The sequence below is a fragment of the Telmatherina bonti genome, assembly GCF_933228915.1.
Source record: "Telmatherina bonti genome assembly, chromosome: 3".
Lineage (NCBI taxonomy): Eukaryota > Metazoa > Chordata > Actinopteri > Atheriniformes > Telmatherinidae > Telmatherina > Telmatherina bonti.
The window spans coordinates 35,461,323-35,480,969 of NC_136621.1; the positions used below are offsets into that span (position 1 = coordinate 35,461,323).

Here is a 19,647-nt window from a genome sequence, read left to right on the forward strand (position 1 = left end):
GGATGGATGGATGGATGGATGGATGGATGGATGGATGGATGGATAGATAGATAGATAGATAGATAGATAGATAGATAGATGGATGGATGGATGGATGGATGGATGGATGGATGGATGGATGGATGGATGGATGGATGGATGGATGGATAGATAGATAGATAGATAGATAGATAGATAGATGGATGGATGGATGGATGGATGGATGGATGGATGGATGGATGGATGGATGGATGGATGGATGGATGGATGGATGGATGGATAGATAGATAGATAGATAGATAGATAGATAGATAGATAGATAGATAGATAGATAGATAGATGGATGCATAGATAGATAGATAGATAGATAGATAGATAGATAGATAGATAGATAGATGGATGGATGGATGGATGGATGGATGGATGGATGGATGGATGGATGGATGGATGGATAGATAGATAGATAGATAGATAGATAGATAGATAGATAGATGGATGGATGGATGGATGGATGGATGGATGGATGGATGGATGGATGGATGGATGGATGGATAGATAGATAGATAGATAGATAGATAGATAGATAGATAGATAGATAGATAGATAGATAGATAGATAGATAGATAGATAGATAGAAGACATGGTGAAACAAAGTAAAATCTTTCATATTATCTGAATGCAAAGTATTCCTGAAGGAAAACAAATCACTCTCATCTACTTTCAGAAACAATTTTAAAAATTAAATTTAATACTAAATGAATAGCTGTTGTTATTTATATTATTTGTTTGTTAGTATCTTACAGAACTCTCCATTACTCATCCACACCTGTCCATTACGGCTCATCACTCCAACAACTAAATGTCTAAATGATCTGATCCCACAAATCAAATTGTGTGGTTTTTCTCTTTTTTTGTCTTCCATCTGTACCACTTCATCCTTCAGTGGGAACATGGTGACTCAACAGAATATGTGAGTAAACCTTTTCTTTCTTTGCTTCCTTCTTTCTTTCTTTCTCTTTTGCTACAAGCCTATTCAATGATAATACCAAACCATTTTTTTAAAAAAGTACATGAGTCATACTTATGAGATTGCAGTTTTAAAATCTGGACCAGACCAAACGCTTTCCACTCAGCTCAAGGTCTCATTTTTCCTGAAAAAACACACATATTACCGAGAGTATGAGTCACTTGTGAGCATCACAATTTATGTGATTTACCTGGAGACCAAGAAAAAAAGGAAATATCGTGTTCCTTGTCCTCATGGAGACAAATCTTCCTGAGTTTTTGTGGTAAAAATTATATTTCAAGTTGAGAGAGATGATTTCAGCCTTTTGGAACTTACTGAAGTTGAGTAGAACTTGAGTAGAGTGTTGAGGAAATGGTAGAGAAGCACGCATTTCCCATAAGCAGCAGTAATTTAAGCCAGAAATGTTGTCAGAACTTCAAAACCACAAATTAAGTGCTTGGTCATCGCTGCCGCATATCCTGTCCACTTTACATCCCTTTCACTTTAACTAAATTGCCATTTAGGGTTATATTTTTGTTGTTGGTGGTGTTTTGTTTTGTTTTGTTTTTTGTCTAGCTGACAGTACCTTTTGTTGCTCTGCAGGAGATGGTGCTGGGAGACCTGAAAGCAGACACTGCCTACTCGGTGTCAGTGGCAGCTTACACAGCTAAGGGTGATGGCGCTCGCAGCAAGCCTCTAACTGTGTGCACCGCCCCGCCTCGTAAGTATGCAGACACAAGGTTTAAAAAGCACGTGCAACACACAGACAGTAACTGGTAATGACATTTAGCGTAATTAATAATCATTGGAGGCCATTAAATAATTAAGTTAGTCATCAGTCACTGTCAGAATTAGCTGTACCCCTAAGAGGCACGTCGTTTGGTGCCACATTAATCATATTTTACAAAAAACCTTCTTTGTTGTCCACTTCTAATAATCTATTCATCATCCTCCTGCTTTTTCTTGCTTACAGTACCTGAGAAACCCAAACTGATGGTCACTGCTACTGATTCAGGCACTGCCCAGCTGCAGTGGTATCCCCCTCCAAACCCACCCACCCAGCTCCTAGGGTACCGCCTCACCTTCGGCCGCGTTGACGTCCTTCCCTTTACGGTGGTGGAGTTCCCCACAAAGGAAAGCCGCTACACTGTTCAGGACATCCATAAGGGAGCCAACTATGTGTTCAGACTCTCTGCCCGGAACAAAATGGGCTACGGAGAAGAGGCTGTAAAGGAGGTGACTACGCCAGAAGATGCCCCTAGTGGATACCCAGAAACTGTCATTGCAGAGGAGGCTTCTGCCAACTCGCTCCATCTGGTGTGGAAATCAGTCCCGCTGATTGAGCAAAATGGGAAAATTATGAAGTACTCGGTGCTATACAAGGATATAAACAGTCGAGGAAATGCCTCAGAGGTGGTGGTGCCCGCTCCAGGGTCGAGTGTTTTGTTGGAGGGTCTGAGTGCCGATACTGTGTATGATGTCAGGGTGTGTGCGTTCACGGCTGTCGGTGGGGGGCCGTACAGCCCTGGTGTCCAGTTTAGGACGCAGCGGCTAGACCAAGGTAGGATCACACTCACAATCCTAACAATCTGTCTTCATTGCTCTGGATGCAAGACACTTTCCTTAAGAGCACATTTAAAGACTGTGCAAACATCCCCCCCCCCCCCCCCCCCCCCACACACACACACACACACACACACACACAGCATCTGTTGACTGCATCCTAAGTGTCCTTTTTCATTGTCTTGTCACTGTAGCCTTAAACCCAACATCCTTTTCTAAAATCAAGGTAAGAGTCTAGGGTCTTGGGTAAATATCCCAGTCCAGTCACACAGTCTGTTGATGGGAACAAAATAGTAGCTTAAGCCCGATTGTAGAGCTTGAAATGCAGGTAAGGCTTTCCATCATCCAGCGAGAGGGAAAAAAACAGCCTGTGGAAAAATATTCACCTTCTGTTTTATCTTTGCTTTATCCTTTCTCCCCATGCTGTAGTTTTTGCCACCAACTTCAGAGTGAAGGCCGCCATGAAGAACTCTGTTCTGCTCTCCTGGGAGACCCGGGACAAGAACCCAACTCAGCCATTCACTGTAAGTGGAGCGCTGTTGCACTTCATTTCAACAAGCTTAGATGGTCTGTCTCCTACATAAAAGTCTGGGATAATGAACCGGTGGTTGGGGGCTGAGTCTAGCAGCTTAGACTCACACCTGAATGTGTAATAAATGTCTTTATGTTGCTTAAACTGTTGTAGTTTCACAATAAAAGGCAAGTTGTTTGACACTAAATGTCAACTGAAGGCAAAATTAGGTTGAAAATGAAAGCAAATGATAGCCGTGAATACATTTCCCAAAATGCTGACAGCTCACTCATATTGTCATATTGTCCCAATATACAACAACATGACAGGAATTTATTTATTGACTGGATAAAGATCAAAAACTATGACCTGTAAGAAAAGCGCAGAGACACCGTATAGTGTAAACGTAGGAGGAATTCCATTCCTAAGCACATTGTCCAGATGTTTATCTACCTTTTAAAGATTAGATTTATTCATTCATTCATTCATTTTCTGAACCGCTTAGTCCGTTTAAGGGTCGCTGGAGTGCATCCCAGTAATCATTGGGTGAGAGGCAGGGTACACCCTGAACAGGTCGCCAGTCCATCATAGGGCCAACACAGAGAGACAAACAACCATTCAGGCTTACACTCTCTCCTAAAGACAACTTAGAGTAACCAATCAAGCTATCAAGATTAGATTTAGTGTGATTTATACACACACACCATCAGTCAAACACCCCAGTCTTTTCTTTTTTTGTAAATTTGAAATTCAAGCAGCTCAACGTCTCATTGGACCCTGAAAAAACATCATACAATAAATAAACCAGGTTAAGAAAGAAATAATGAAATCTTTTTAATAAATGTATACATGAAGCATTTTAAGCTTACCAGACTTGTGGCATTTTCTCCACTATGTAATAGAACCAAAACTGGTCTTGTGAGTCACTTTCTCACGAGCCGTTGACGCTCAGAAAACTTTTCTTCTGGTTGTGTTGTGAGTTTGAGTCTACCAGACCTCTTTCTGTCAGTTTCCCCAGTTTCTGGGTGCCTTTGTATGGTGAGGAGACTATATTTACTGATACACTGACTTTCTTTTCAGTTTTTCTAGGGGAAAGTCCTAATTTTAAAGCCTGATGATGGTTTGTCTCTCTTCCATTGTTGATTCCCTTTTTCTACATTACTATTCAAACAATTCTCCCAAGGGGAATGGAACCACACGGGGCTCCAACAGTAGTCTCATTCGGACAGAGACGTTCTAAGAACTGCGTTCTGAGAACTAATAGCGCTCTAAGAACTGTCCTTCGCCAGAGAACCGTGTCACTTTGCATTCGGACATGAGTCGGAGGCCCGATCGCTACCGATCTGACGCAACCATCTGCGACAGTGACGTGTTATTTTAGCGCCACTCAGCAACAAAACAAACCGCGAAGAGGAAAACACCACAAAGGAGCAAAAATGGAGAGCGACAAGGCCATCGTGTTCTTTGTGTGCTTTCGAACCCCCTCTGGATTTCCTCGGCTGAAAAAACGGCCAGCAGGGCTCTGACTTCGTCGTCCGTCCACTTATCAGCTGCGTTCTCCATGCTTCCGTAAACAGTGGTTTTTAAAAATGGCGGGGTCTGACGATGCGGAAATTAAGTAGCGGCGCTCAGCGCGAGGGCGTAGCTATCACCTACGTCAGCCTGCTTCGTCAGATGCGTTCCTACAGAACTAAGGAAAGACCCGGAAGTTGAGTAGGCGCTGAAATGGTTATAGGAACTCAGGGGCATGGTCCCTAAGTTCCGATCTGTCCGAATGCGCCAAAGAACTGAAAAGGTTACAGGAACGTCAAATGGTTCCTACAGTGGGAAAGAGGCTAGTGCTTTTATTCAGGGCGTGACAGCCCAGACTGGGAGAAGCTATCCAGAAACGTTGAGACACTTTTAGTGATTGTTAGTACCAACTTTAAAGGCTTTACTATTAACCTCTATTGCTGCAAAACAAACCTATTGTTTTGTTCCCTAAAAAAAGGCATTTTTCTATCATTTACCTCTTTTTTTATCCTCTGGCATTTCCCCACTTGCATTTGCACCATTTCAAGCTGTTTGTTCGACTTGAACTTCTCAAATTTCAATTGAGAAAATTTTTTTTAACTGGTTGAAACTGGAATTGTTTGCATACATTTAAATATATGTAAATACTTTGAAACATGGTTTGTTATTGTTGTGTAACTTTGAATGTGCCGTTTTGTTCTCAGATCCTGTATGGAAAGGGCCGGTCTGTGGAAGTAGATGGCAAGCAGACTCAGAAGCTCATCACTGGCTTGGATCCAGACACACAGTACTCTTTTCTGCTCACCAACCGAGCCAACAGCGCCGGCGGCCTGCAGCACCGTGTCACTGCCACAACAGCTCCAGACATCCTGAAAACCAAACCTGTTGTTGTGGGAAAGACCAATGCCGACGGCATGGTGACTGTGCAGCTGCCAACTGTACAAACCACAGCCAAAGTCAGGTACTGATGAGTCCGGGCATTTCAAGCAAAGTCACTCAATACTGATGCAAAGGACAATATTAAACCAACAGCTTCAGATCTTTAGGAAAAAGATCTTTTTTTTTTCATACTTTATTGATCCCAGCTGAGAAATTACATGTCTGCTTTTAACTCATCCTAGTTACACTGGGAGCAGTGGGCTGACTGGCAAGATACCAGCAATCAGGGAGCAGTTTGGGTTTAAGGGCCTTACTCTGGGGCCCACAGTGTCATTGTCTCTTAAACATTAGATGAGAAGACAAATACCACTCGTGTCTTTACATGGAAGCTATTGTTGTAAATCAGTTAGCTTGGTTTAGCTTAGCTTAGCTTAGCTTAGTTTAGCTTGGCTTGGCTTGCCACAGGAAACACTTGGCAATGGGTTTTCAGTCATCTTCCTGACCAAAGCTCTTATTGTTCATAAGTTCCACCTGAAGACCAACTTTCGGAGGAGCATAATGATCTTAAACTAAACTATTCTAAGAAACTTAAGAGTTTTTTTAGACATCGTGTTTGCTTTTGTCTTAACTTGCTATTTGAATTCTGAAAGTAAATATTACATCCACTTCACTAACCCACCTAATCAAAAAAGTTGACTTAGGTAGACTAACATAATGTAAACACAGTTGCTATTTGACAAGTTGCTCTAGGCCAGGATGCCAAGTCCAGTGACAAGATCTATTATCCTGTAGCTTTCAGATGCAACCCTTCTCCAACACACCTGAATAAAATGAATGGCTTCTGCAGACGTGAGATGTGGATGAGAGAATTCAGTCATTTATTCAGGTGTGGTGGAGAAGGGATGTATCTAAAAGTTGCAGCATAGCAGATCTCCAGGACTGGACTTGGACATTAGGCAATAGCTCTTATCCCCATAAAAGAGTTGTTTATAAAATGGTTTCCTTTGATTTGTGATCATTTTGTAAAGTGTTAGAGTCCAGTGCAATGGGCCTTATGGAAAATGGAAATACTACTTTTTTTTTTCCAAGAAAGTCTTAAACAACTGTGAAAATGTAAATCAGTGGAGATTTTTCACGTTTATAAGAGTGTATATTTCCTGATATAACATCCAGATGCCATAATGCTTATAGACTCATGTTCACTACAAACAAGTAGCATAAATATTCTCATCTACAAATTTTTTTGTGTGAAATATCAAATACCTAATAATAATTTGTAGTGGAGCTCAGAAAGCCTGATCCCTGTGTGTGCTGTGTTTTAGGGGTTACTATGTGGTGGTGGCACCGCTGAAGAGGCAGAGAGGAGGCAAGTTCCTGAATCCCTGGGAAGATCCAGATCAAATGAATCTGGATGAGGTGAGAACTAAATAATGACACCAACCAGCAGTTTTGGTCATTTAGGTATAGAAGCGAATGAACATGTTAACAGAGAAGATGGATTTTAGGAAAAGTCTGATGTCGACTTGATATCACTTTCCTGTTTATTCAAGTAATACTTGCACACACAGTTTACTGTCTAATTCTAGTTTCAGACTTTTTCTAAAGACCTCATCACCTCATTTTCTTGTTTTGAAAGCACATTCAAGTGTGGAAGATTAATTCAATGCTCTTCTTACGGCACTCGCTGTATCAGTGCAGAACAGCAGCAGCTATTCAGCTGATGAAGACATTTGTGCTGTGGAGATAATGCCCTATTCAGCCTAGTATTCGCTCACTGATTAGGGTTTTATGTTGGTTAAATTGCTGAAACTTCCCCCGTTTTCAAGGTGTAATGTTACAGTTATACATACTATAATTAGAGAAACTCAGTTTCCAGATTGCACCGATGGTGAGCTCTGAATGTGGTGCGTTTAAATGAAAATCAGCCAACTGAGGCCTGATTTTTCTCCAAAACCTTCTTTCCACTTTTTCCATCTGACCATCCTCTGCCGCCCAATCTTCCAGCTCCTTAAAGAGATCAACAGAACCAGTGTCAGTCGCGCCCTCCGCATCCGCAGACAGGCTGGCCAATCAGATCCAAGGGCTTACGTCACAGCTCAATTTAAGACCCTCCCCCTGGAGTTCACGTTGGGTGACGGCCGAAACTATGGTGATTTCCGCAACCGTCCTCTGCAAAATGGGCAGGAATATGTCTTCTTTGTCCTCGCACTACTGGACCTCTCAGAAAATGTAACTATAACACCCCCCCATCCCTCAGCCAACTTATCTACCACAGTGTACTGAACATGCACTTCCTTGCAGACAATGTTCGCAACTAGCCCTTATTCTGACCCGGTGACCTCGTCGGATGTGGATCCTCAGCCGATCGTTGATGAGGAGGAGGGGCTGTTGTGGGTGGTGGGGCCTGTGCTGGCTGTGATCTTCATTGTTTGCATCGTCATTGCAATTCTTCTGTTCAAGAGGTAAGAGTAAGACGATGGAGGTAGGAGTAAACTGAAAGTAATAGCGGTCTAATCCAGCATCTGGTTAGACAGAGTTAATAACAAAATATTAATTTTGCACATTTGGATTAATAATTTTGTGGTCAAATACTTTAAATTCTTGCTTAACCTCCCAAAAATCTGTTTATTGCTGTGAATTGTTAGTGTCACCGTATATGTATTTTGCTTCTGCGCTGCTGGAAGGAAAACAGTTACCATCTCCGTCTGTTTATTTATTCTATTATTTATAGCTTAGTTTAGCGCACATGCTGCCATAGAAATTAAAGTTCTTTTTTATTTTTTTATCCTGTAATCTGTACGTCAGCCTATGATGCTCAGGGAGACGCATTAGCTTACATAAGAGATAGGGTACAATAACATTATCAGCTATTAGCATTATTCGCGATAATCATCTGCTCCTCTGGGTAAAGGTTTGTAAATGCACTTAAATAATTGCTGTGACAGATGTGGCATAGCAAAACTATTAACCTTGACGGTAATAATCTGATGTTTGTAATCACCCATGGAGATCTCCAGCTAATCACGTCTCACTTGTGGCTAAGATGATGCTTGAGCTGTAATTCTGCTATGGTATATGGCTTTGTGGTGTGTGTGTGCACCGAGTAAAACAAGTGTTTTTTTTTTTGTTTGTTTGTTTTGTTTTGTTGTTTTAGTTCATCTTCATGTCCACAGGAAGTGCTACTTTGCATATCTAACGTCATAATGAGAAGGATTAGTTTAAACGTGGGAGAGAAAATGATGAGCTCAGCATTGTTTGGTGTCCCTGACGTCCTTTGATCTGACACTAATGTTATTCATCCTTGTCTGTCCTTTTATCTGCTCGTCTCCCCGTTTGGATCCAGCAAACCTGACAGGTAAACAAGCTCTACCTATTACCATTTTCTCTGGCCTGCAGATGTATTTTCCAAGAAAAGCTTGACATGAAATGCTTTGGAAATAAACTGCGGATAAGAGTCAGGATTTTGCCTGTGTTGCTTTTTATGACTATACATTAACCTTAAGTGTGCTGGACGATTTGTGCAAGTTCAGTTTCTTCAATGCACTTGATAAAAATAGAAGACGTGTGATTATTTATAGGCGGCTGCAATTTATGGGTTTGTTCACTTTAACTTAAAGCAACCGGAAATGCGAGGTTACCGGATACTTTTATCCTTTGGCAACGAGGAAAGCAGGAACTATTTGAGGAAATGAGCCATTCATTTCTAAAAAAAAAAAAGCAGGAAAACTAGGCAATCAAACCTTTGGAAAGATTTTGAAAGAGAAACTGCAGCTTTGATTTGTTCCATTTATTGCAACACAAATCTGAAAATTTGAAGGTAGGCATTAATCAATCCGGGTCCTCGCTGGCTGTTGTCTAATAGCTTTGGCTTCGGAGGCAACGAGCATTATTACCGGGCTTCTGGTGCAGCCATCAGGGAGATCTGGAGAATAGAAATCAGAGCCAAGATGTCCTGTTCCATGAACCAGTCATTGTTTAAATGATGCTAATAAAAAGTTAAAATCGCTGTCAGACAAGAGCTGGTGGTTTTGGGATTGTATTTCAGTCTTCTGCTCTCCACATGAAGCTTACTTGCATGCAATCAAAGCCCGCTCCAGCATAAGCGGCCCATTATTTTAAAAAAACAGACACCAGAGAGCTGGATCGCCATAAAGATATCGCCAACTTTCAGGTTCAAATGCAGATATATATACTGTATGTTTAGTAAAGTTTGAGTCTAAACTCTGCAAATTGTAACTTATTCACTTGTTTTTATGCAAGATGTGTTTAAGTGCATTCAGTTAAAGGATATTGTGTGTTTTTTTTTGGGTGACAGGAAAAGAGCTGAGGCTGAGGGAAGGAAGGGCAGTTTCCCCTGCAGCAAAGCCATGTCCTCTCACCACCCCACTGATCCCGTGGAGCTGCGCAGGATCAACTTCCAGACTCCAGGTAGATGGAAAGGAATCACATACCTGCAGAAATCACCATCATGCAGTCAGTATTAGTCCTCCCGACGAGGTTAACCGTGATGTTTTTCCCTTTTCAGCCTACCGTGTATCAGTGTACCGCGGTTATCGCCGTTTGTCAAGTTAGTTGGTTCAGTCCACAACAGAACTCTTCCTCTCTGTTGCCTTTTTTTTTTCTTTTATTCATTCTTCTTCTTTCTGTCCTCTTCATTTCAACTCAAACCCTCCATCCCATGTAGGACGAAGCTGCTTGAATTGACCACATTTCACCAGTAATTACTAAAACGTCACAGAAAAGAAAATCATGCTAATTTTTACACTGCTTGTTTCATCGACTTCCTTTTTTTTTTTTAAGTCTTTTTCTTCACCAGCAGTGTTCATATGCTCCGAGGTTGTGTGATTACACCTCAGTAACTTTCTGAACAAGCAGGGAAAGCAGTCACTTAACATAAAAAAAAAAAAAAAAATTACCATTCGCTTCCTGCGCTGACCATGGACAGAAAACTAAACAACATCTCCTTAAAGGGTCCCAGCTCCTAACATTTTCCTCCTATGCAGTTCGCTTGTACAGTACCCGTGTCAAGACAGCCTCTTTTTCTATTCCTGTGCTCGGCAGGTATGGCCAGTCACCCACCTGTCCCCATCTCTGAGCTGGCAGATCACATCGAGCGCCTCAAGGCAAACGACAATCTCAAGTTCTCGCAAGAGTATGAGGTATGAATACTGATTATCTGCCCCTGACAAGCGCTAAGGTGGGAAGTCCAGCTGGTTTTGTGACAGTTGCTCATATTTTTCCTTTACTTTGCAGTTAAACTGACCCCTGCGATTGGTTTGCTAACTTAGAACGACACAAGATAAAACACATCTTCTCGCTCTGCTCTCTTATTGTTTTCTATTAAAGAGGAGCTGAACAGAGCAAAGAGAGTCTGCTTGCATCCAGATGGTTATTAAGCCTTCGATTTTGTACGCTCTGGTGCAGGAAGTAGAAATAAAGACAAACAGAAAACAAATGTCTGAAATTTTAGAGAAGAAAACCGAGCCTTCTTGATTTGTTTCCCTAAATTAGCCGTAGAGTTAATGTGGAGAATTATTGGCATCAGCTTGGAGATAACAGTGTGACTTTCTCAAAATGGGGGAAAAAAAGCAGACACATCAGCAGAAATATTTCCCAACATCCTGGTTTGGTTTTTTTTTTTGGTTTTTTTTCTTCAGCAGCTAAACGCAGCATTACAATGAGCTCCACCGAGAGCTATTAAAAGAGTAAAAATGTTTTCTTTTGCTAAGAAAAGAAAAGAAAAAGACCAAAGGGCCTCTGGGTGAAAGAAGGAGACACAGGGCTTTTAATTGGCTACCACAACAGAGAGACAGATTGTGGATTGTGTGTGGCAGATGTATAAGGGACGAAGACAAGGACACACTACGCAAAGAGTAGAAAAACAGAGCCGAGGGTGTTTTTGCTGTTTTTACGGGGGGGAAAAGTGTTGGGAGAAGGGACGAGACGGTGAGGGAGAAGCTGTGTGTGATTGTGGCGAGAGCTGGAACGGCTCTGTTGGGCCTCGCATTCCCTCTGCATGACTGTCTGCTTTGTTCGGTGCTGAGCCCTTCAATGAAGGAACAAGAGAGATGGATGGAAGAGGGGCTGAAGGGAGAGTGGGAGGCCAGAAATGATTGCACTGTGATAATCAGGCACACATGATGTTGGCAGTGTGGAGAAAAGAACTCCTCAGCTCCCTTATACACATACGTGCATTTATCCTGCACCACCACTCCGGTTCAACCCCCCCCCAACCAAACCATAATTATGTGTTGTAAAATATTCAAAATTGTTAAATTGCTCTGGCTCTCCCCTCTTTGTCCCTTTCCATTGACAGCCCAGTAATGACCTCATGTCTGCTTCTCCCTGCTAGCTGTAGTAGTTACACTGTAATTACCCTCCAGGAACCTAATGGTCTAGCATAACCATCCTCTTTATACCAGTGGAATTTAATGGGCCTGTATCATCTTTGTCTGATAGCTAGCTTCTCTGGAAAGCCTTCCCTGAAAAAGGATACCATAAGTACCCATGTTCACATCTAGTAGCAGCCGTACGTCAGCAACCTGCCATGAAAAGCAGGGTGCTCTCACGTACTTTGAACTGTGAAAATCTTCCCTTTCTGAGTGCTGGTTGTCAGGGTTAATTTGGTCCTTTCAGTTTTATTTGTGATGCTGTTGACCCCCTTCATCAAGCATGCTTTTAAATACATGGAAATTAACATTTTCAACTGCAGAACAGACTGTTATCATAATATTGGAGGATATCGCAGGACTTTATTCTAAACTTAACTAATGTTATTTTCTCATGTTTAAGCTGAAAACTGATGTCGGTGAAGTAACTGGGAGGTTGCTCTGGTCTTTGATGGTTGGTTTAGAGAACTTGATCGCAGCATGCAGAGGCTTTTTTGTATGTTCAGTGAAGTGTACAAATAAGGTTAACGAAGGGTTAAAAAGGTGAAATACAAGAAATCATGAGATCCGTCGGTATTTGGTGAGTGGCACTCCTTCCATATGGTCATAAATCAGTTTTTTTTTCTCTCAACAAGTTTTTCAGCTTTTCCCCCTGATTTCTGTTTAGTTCTGTGCCCTGGTTTTTCCAGGGGAATGCGGCAAATCGTTTGGTGGGTGCATAAATTTTCTGACTAGGTCTGTCATTCTGACATGCAGTATTTTTAATGTAGCTGTTGTATGTCTTGCTGTATGTTTGGCAGCGTAGAGAAAACCAGCTAGCAGTGCTCAACTGTTTCATCTGCAGTAATTAGCTGCAGCGTTTAGTAATTTTTTTTAATCAGCATCTGAACCAAATGAAAAAGGAAAACGCCTCTGAGCTGTAGCTGAAGCCTCTGCTCTCTATGAACACGCTTTCTTATACCAGTTTTACTGTTCCTGTGGTGCAATTAAACTCTAATGAATATAACACAGGCAGTTCAATAAGTTTCAACATGTTGAAAAGGGACATTGTCAGCGGCTTTCATCCACTACCACTATGTTTCACATAAGACCATTGCAGTGTAACAAGTCAGTGGTGTAGAGGGCAGACCAGCTCAAAAAGGCAGAGGAGCTAGTCCAAACTGGGAAAGATCTTTAGTGCAAACTGCTCCAGCAACAGATTCAAGAAAAACTTGGGGTTATCTTTTCATTTATTCGTTCTTTATGTCATTTTAGTCCAGTTAAGGCTGGAGCCAATCCCAGCAGACATCAAGCAAGAGGCATCTTTTTTTAATTATTTTATAAACATCAAAAAAATAATGAGAAGAGAGCCAAATGCATTACAAAAAATATATTAAAAAAAGACTGGTATTCAAGCCCAAAAAGACTTAGACTTAAACTTAGACTTTATTATCATTCAGAAATGCACAAGTGTGTACAGAATGAAATTTTGTTGCATTGACTCAGCAACAGTTCTAAAATATGTAAAAATATGCCAAATAAATAGTTTTTAAAAAAAAACACATTGTACAATAAAAAATACTGTGCAAATGTAACGAACTGTACAATACTTAAATGTGCAAAATGTATAAGTCCGATAAATGCAAAATAAAATAGATAAAGTTCCAGTAAACATCCATTTCCAATCTAAAATGAATGTCCAGTTTATTTCCAGAGAGATCCACTGTTTCCTGTCAGAACACCAGCCTTTGATTTAAAATGATATCCATGAATGTTGCTCTCAGTGTAAAAGTGCATTTCCTGTGTTGCTGCGCATTTCAAGCTAACTTCAACCACTCAGACCAGTGAAGCACTGCCAGCTGAACCAGTTGATAAATCAAAGTCTTGCTGAGGCCATTCTGGAAACGAGCAAAAAGCATTTCTTCTACCAAGATTAGCCTCGAGCTTTCTTCTATGCTTTTCTTTCAGATAAGAAATACTCTCCAGTTCTGATATAATAAATGATTCAGCAGCTTTCTGCGCTAACCTCTTTAGGTTTCCACCATTGTTCACTGTTGTCACCCCTTACAGCCGCTGTTGCTACATGTAAAGGGCACTGATTTGTCTTCCCAACTGTTCCTTGGCCACAAATGCACAGTCTGGAGCCAGAGGCCTCAGCAATTAATCTCTGTACACCACTGCAGTGGATCTGCAGTTGAAATTGAAGCATGAAGCTTTGAATTTGTGGCTTTTAACAGATATTCTGCTGTAACCATTTAGAAATTATGCATGTTTTTCTGAGAGAATTTTTCTTTTTAAATTACGTCGCCATCCAAAGACCTAAAAAATCTGTCAAACTGGCACAAAGCTGTGAATTAAAATCCACCTGTTCTTTAGCTTATCATACGCAAACAACACATCTCACGGCCATTTTTATGAATGGTTTGAAACAGTCATTTTAACAAACACCATTTCAAACTTCTTGTTGTGTGATGATCTTTGTGCTGTGCCTTTATGTGTTGCAGTCCGTCGACCCTGGTCAGCAGTTCACCTGGGAGAACTCCAACTTGGAGGTCAACAAACCAAAGAACCGCTATGCTAACGTCATCGCTTACGATCACTCAAGAGTTATTCTGTCCAGCATTGAGGGTAAGACACATTTTCATTGTATTTCTGTCTTTGTGAGGATTTGCATCATAATGAGGATATTTTTGTGCTATTTTTGGAAATATCTAGTTTTCTTCAAAGGTTCTTTTTTATTTACAACAGAAATATAGTTAGTAGAAAAAAAATGGTCATGTTAGCAGATGATGATGAAATTAGTACTGAGTTCAGTGAGTATTTTGATGTCAACTAGCAAGGGTTATTTTTGTATATGCACCTAGTTCTGCAACGTAAATCACGGTTATATCACTCCGTAACCATAGCAACACGTTAAACAACTGGTTCAGATCGACTGGCTTTTGACAGGTAAATCGGAGAAATTATCTGTAGCCTGTCAAGCTGTTTTACATGAAATATAGATTGAGGACAACACAAAATAGTTCATGTACTTTAGCATATTTAGCAAATTTTGTAAAAAAAAGATAAACATTTGTTGTAAAATGTTTACTAAGTAAAATCATGGTATAAGAGGCTTTAACAACTCAGATCTGTGCATTACACGGCTGTGCGTCATGGTGTTCTAAACTCCATGCTGTTTATTAAAACCATGTATTGCATATATATAAATATGTATATATATAAAATGCTGTTAATTAAACAGTTGGGTTTAACTGGTAAATATGGACACAGACAGGATTTTTCACCTCTGAAAAGCATGTTAGCTAATTATTGCTAACATGTACAATTATGTAACATTTGCATATAATATCTTTGTATAATATGTAGAAGTCAGTCTTATTTATGGAGCACAGTTGCTACAACCATAGTTGCCTAAAGTGTATTACATTGAAACAATAAAACAGACCCTGAATGTTTTATTTTGATTTGTTTGCTTTTTCCTGCTGGAGTATTTCCAGTAGCTGCAGACAATAAAACAGTTTATTCCCTTTAGGCAAAATTATTAGACAGCATGGAATAAACTTTCATTGTTATGCAGATGATACTCAACTATACTTATCCTTTAAACCAGATGAAACAAATCAGCCCAATAGGCTACAAAATTGTCTCATAGACATAAAGACTTGGATGTCTAGAAATTTTCTCCTCTTAAACTCAGATAAGACTGAAGTAATTCTCGTTGGATCTGAAAAACTCAGAGCTAAATTTTCCGGTTTTGTAATGAACCTGGATGGCATTACTTTAGCTTCCAGTGCTACAGTGAGAAACCTTGGAGTAATATTTGACCCTGACCTGTCCTTTGGCCCACATATTAAGCAGGTTACTAAAACAGCCTTCTTTCATTTACGTAATATAGCCAAAATTAGGGACATTCTGTCTCGGAGTGATGCAGAAAAACTGGTTCACGCTTTTGTTACTTCGAGACTAGATTACTGTAACTCTCTATTACTGGGCTGTCCTAAATATGCCCTGAAAACCCTTCAGCTGATCCAGAATTCTGCAGCCAGAGTCCTGACCAGAACCAGCATGAGAGATCATATTTCTCCAGTTTTAGCCTCTCTTCATTGGCTGCCTGTTGTCTTTCTGTCCTCTTCCCCCCACACAGCAGAGGCAGATGGCTGCCTGTCCTGAGCCGGGTTCTGCCGGAGGTTTCCTTCCTGTTAAAAGGGAGTTTTTTCCTTCCCACTGTTGCCAGTGTGCTTGCTCAGGATGGGAGATTGAGTTGGACTCAACTCAATCTGTTGGTTTCCTTATATAGGCTGTTATGAATTGGCCTTCATTATGTTTTCCCCTCTGTCTGTAAAGCGTCTTGAGATGGCATTGCCGTGATTTGACGCTATATAAATAAAGTTGAAAGTTGAATTGAATTTATTAATTTGCTGGGAGTCTGGAAGCCATCACATAGAGACTTTATCAGATGAAGTGACGCTACACGTCAGACTGCTATTGAAACATGAAGGCTAATTTAAGAGACAAATGAAAGCATTATTAAAAATTCCTGTGCCATAAGAGTTGGAGATTCATGGAATATGGAACAAAAACTTAATTTTTTCATTCATTCATTTTTTAAAAGTTTTTATTTCATGGAATTATGGAAACATGTTTACTGTTATGCTGCATTAATCTTTATTTATTTGGAATTTAAGGATATTAATAGCTGTAGTTTGACAAAAGGAATATTCTCATACCTGCTGAAAACAGGATTCCTGCTGCTCAGCCTGTTCATTACTGTCTGTTTCTCCTCTTCATGAGACTCCCTAAATTTTCAATAGCAGACATGTCAGGACTGCAGGCAGGCCAGTCAAGCACACACACATAAACACACACTATTTATGAATCCATGCTGTTTCAGGCATTGTCCTGCTGAATTAACCACGTTTTCTAGAAAAAGACGCTGCTCTGACGGTGGCTTGTGCCTTCTGAAAGTTCCTACAGTTGCCTCTGCAGAGATGATTTCCAGCTTCCTCCTGGGTTAATGCTGTTTCAGATGACATGTCTGGATGCAGTCCTGGCCTGTGTTGAGTGATAAAGCTTCTGCACAGTGCTCCCAAGCCCATGTGGCTGGATTGGTTACGTTGCAGACCTGCCTGACGGCTTGAAGGCAATGTGTTCAACATTGGTTTCTCCTGACTCCCTTAATCTTCTCATAATATAATAATTTTTATGATAAAAGTCTGAAGTATTTCTCAAGTTTCCACTGATAAATATGCCTTTTGTTGGACTGTAATGAGCAGTCGTAATATTTCATCTGATCGCAGTTTAAGCAAACTTTTAAACTCTGGGGTTTATGGGGTTTGTAAGTTTGCAATTGTTAGAGGAAAAAAAAGAATCAAAGAGCACATTTTCTGTTCCCATTCCTGCCTCCATCTCATACTCACATAAATCCTGTTTAAAGGAAAAATAATCCACTACCAGAACACATTAAAAGGTTGTTGTTGTTTTTTTATCAGAACAGAAAGGGCAAATAAATTTAATTACAAAACAATACGAGTACGTACAGGAAGGAGAACTTCTTGTATGTCAGTTTGTGGGAGTAAATTGTGAAATAACTTGGAGGGGACGCTCAGGAAATATCCAAATATAAACCAGTCTGAAAAAATATAAATGATTTTCACAAATTATATAAATGAAGAGGGAGTTTGATTTTCACTGTGTGTTACTATTTATCTTTGTTATGAAGCTACTTTGGTGGTATCTTCAGTTATGTATGTGTTAGTTTTAATGTTATAGATTATTGTTAATTTTATTAAGGTGAATAATATGTCTTTAGGAATATTATTATATTGATAGGAAGCTGAGCAATTGATTATTAAGGATCCATTAGGAGGGGGTGAGATATTATATGTTTGTACTTCCTTCCACTCCTTTTCAGATATGTAAATAGAATATGAAGGTGTCTTTTTATGTCTGTCCATTAGTTGATCATTTTCATTTGCAATCTTCAAATTAAATTAATAAATCAATTTAAATACAGAGTCTGCGGTTCCGCTATTAGTCTCACATGGTTCTGGCCTTAACACCCCATCTGGAGCGCAATCAAATTTCCAGGCTCATTACCATCCTTTCTAAAAAAAAAAAAGAAAAAAAAACGAGCGTCACACACAACTGTATTTTTCACTGTAGACGCATCAATGCGTAAAACGCAGCTAAGGCAGGAAGCTGCAGTGGCTCCGTGGGATAAGGAAAACTCTGCTTGAGGTTGTGCAGCCTGTGCAAACACAAAGATTCAGCATGAAAGTCCTCATTTTTAAGTAAAGTAAATATTAAAACTGCAAAGAATCCCAGCCGCCCACTGCTGTACGGTAATGACATAATATATATCACTGCGTTGTCCACGTCTCATTGTCAAATGTCATTTAAATGCAATTTGCATCCCATAAAACACCATGAAAAACAGCAAATTAGGGAGTCTGAAGTCGTTGTTTTCAGCCACAGTGAACAACCACAGTGGTCACTTTGATGAGAGGAAATAAATTATGATCACACTTTATTCAGACAAGTCTTTAATCTCCCCCCCCGCTGCATCGTTCCCCCCCCCGGTGGTTTGATCCTTTTCAACGACCAGAAACAACAGGAATACAAATTTCCTCAGTTGTGTTCTTATTGTGAATTTGCAAGCGCACTCACCCACCTCGGCTGGTGAAGACCTGAGGCGAAGGATCTGGCTGCTCCACTGTGCAGAGAGGGAGGCGGTGGGAGGCCAAGCCCAAACAGATGAGCCTTATCTGGGCAGAGCATGTGTGAGCAGCCCTTCCACCCCCGCCTGTCCCGGAGCCCTGGCTGTCGGTCTCTCTTTTCTGTTTGTAAACATATACTCTTGAGTGCGTCCAAACACACATTTTCCAACGCACGCACATACGCTGGGCTGTATAATAAAAAAATTTTTTTTTTAAATGCTCAGAATGTGCACAAGCATAGATATGCACTTTTCTGCTCCCAGTCCCCTTCCACATTGACTCTGCCAAGCCAGTACAGCCACAAAGTAACTCTGTGTGTGTGTGGATGTTTTTATCTCCATCGTGCCTGTGTTGTAGTCCCTTGCAATAAAGTTGAAGCATATCAAAGCATTTAGTCAAGCTGTCTTTAAGCGACTGAGGGTGATAAACACATGTTAGAAGTTTGTCTTGCTGTCCGTCCCTTTCCCGCTGAAACTACGTTACATAAAAACCTTCTTTCATTTGGACTTGTGTGTGTGTGTCTGCGGCGGGCGTTGGATGACTCATTCGTACACAGTCAAACAGGCTGCCTTAAGAAAAACCCGTTTCCTCCCTGATTTCCATCGTTTTAACCCTCAGCCACTGCGAGACGACTCCACGTCCGTTTTGTGTCCCACCTCTGCAAAAACGGGTCACATCTGAGCATACGCGTGCACCTTTGAGGGCATGTTTTTTTGGTGTATGTGTGCATGTTTGAGCTCTGACTCAGTGGTTTTTGGGATTATGGTATTAGGCCCTAGATGAGCAGGCCTGATCCTAAATCAAACTCACACAGACGGTCTCTCACATCACACACTCACACACAATCCCTTCCAGGACAAGCAGTGTCAGCCGAGTGTTACACAGAGACTGCCTTACAGTCATATTGCCATTCAAAGCCACACATCCAGAGTATACTCAGATTAGGCCCCATGATCGTCTTAGCGTGTGTTATAAAACAAGACGACGAAACAATCCAACACCAGAGGACGCTGGGGCCTGGTCAAAACCTTAATCTCACCACCGTGACCTCAGATGAGCCTCACCCTTTATTATTTTGCCATAAACCCACCGTCAAAGCTGTTGACTTTG

The 19,647-nt window shown here is 40.7% G+C and overlaps 1 protein-coding gene across 1 annotated transcript in view; it reads left to right on the top strand.

Annotated features, from left to right (window-relative positions):
• The window catches only part of ptprdb (protein tyrosine phosphatase receptor type Db), a gene marked incomplete at its 5' end in the record, with an annotated part of 82,174 nt that overhangs the window by 45,137 nt on the left and 17,390 nt on the right, over positions 1 to 19,647 (top strand). The window contains 13 exons of the mRNA XM_079238264.1: positions 923 to 949; positions 1,589 to 1,706; positions 1,959 to 2,546; positions 2,978 to 3,072; positions 5,276 to 5,532; positions 6,773 to 6,866; positions 7,455 to 7,679; positions 7,752 to 7,912; positions 8,794 to 8,805; positions 9,766 to 9,878; positions 9,976 to 10,017; positions 10,512 to 10,609; positions 14,323 to 14,446. Of these exons, the coding sequence (XP_079094390.1) occupies positions 923 to 949; positions 1,589 to 1,706; positions 1,959 to 2,546; positions 2,978 to 3,072; positions 5,276 to 5,532; positions 6,773 to 6,866; positions 7,455 to 7,679; positions 7,752 to 7,912; positions 8,794 to 8,805; positions 9,766 to 9,878; positions 9,976 to 10,017; positions 10,512 to 10,609; positions 14,323 to 14,446 (1,954 nt within the window). The remainder of the gene's footprint in view (positions 1 to 922; positions 950 to 1,588; positions 1,707 to 1,958; positions 2,547 to 2,977; positions 3,073 to 5,275; positions 5,533 to 6,772; positions 6,867 to 7,454; positions 7,680 to 7,751; positions 7,913 to 8,793; positions 8,806 to 9,765; positions 9,879 to 9,975; positions 10,018 to 10,511; positions 10,610 to 14,322; positions 14,447 to 19,647) is intronic.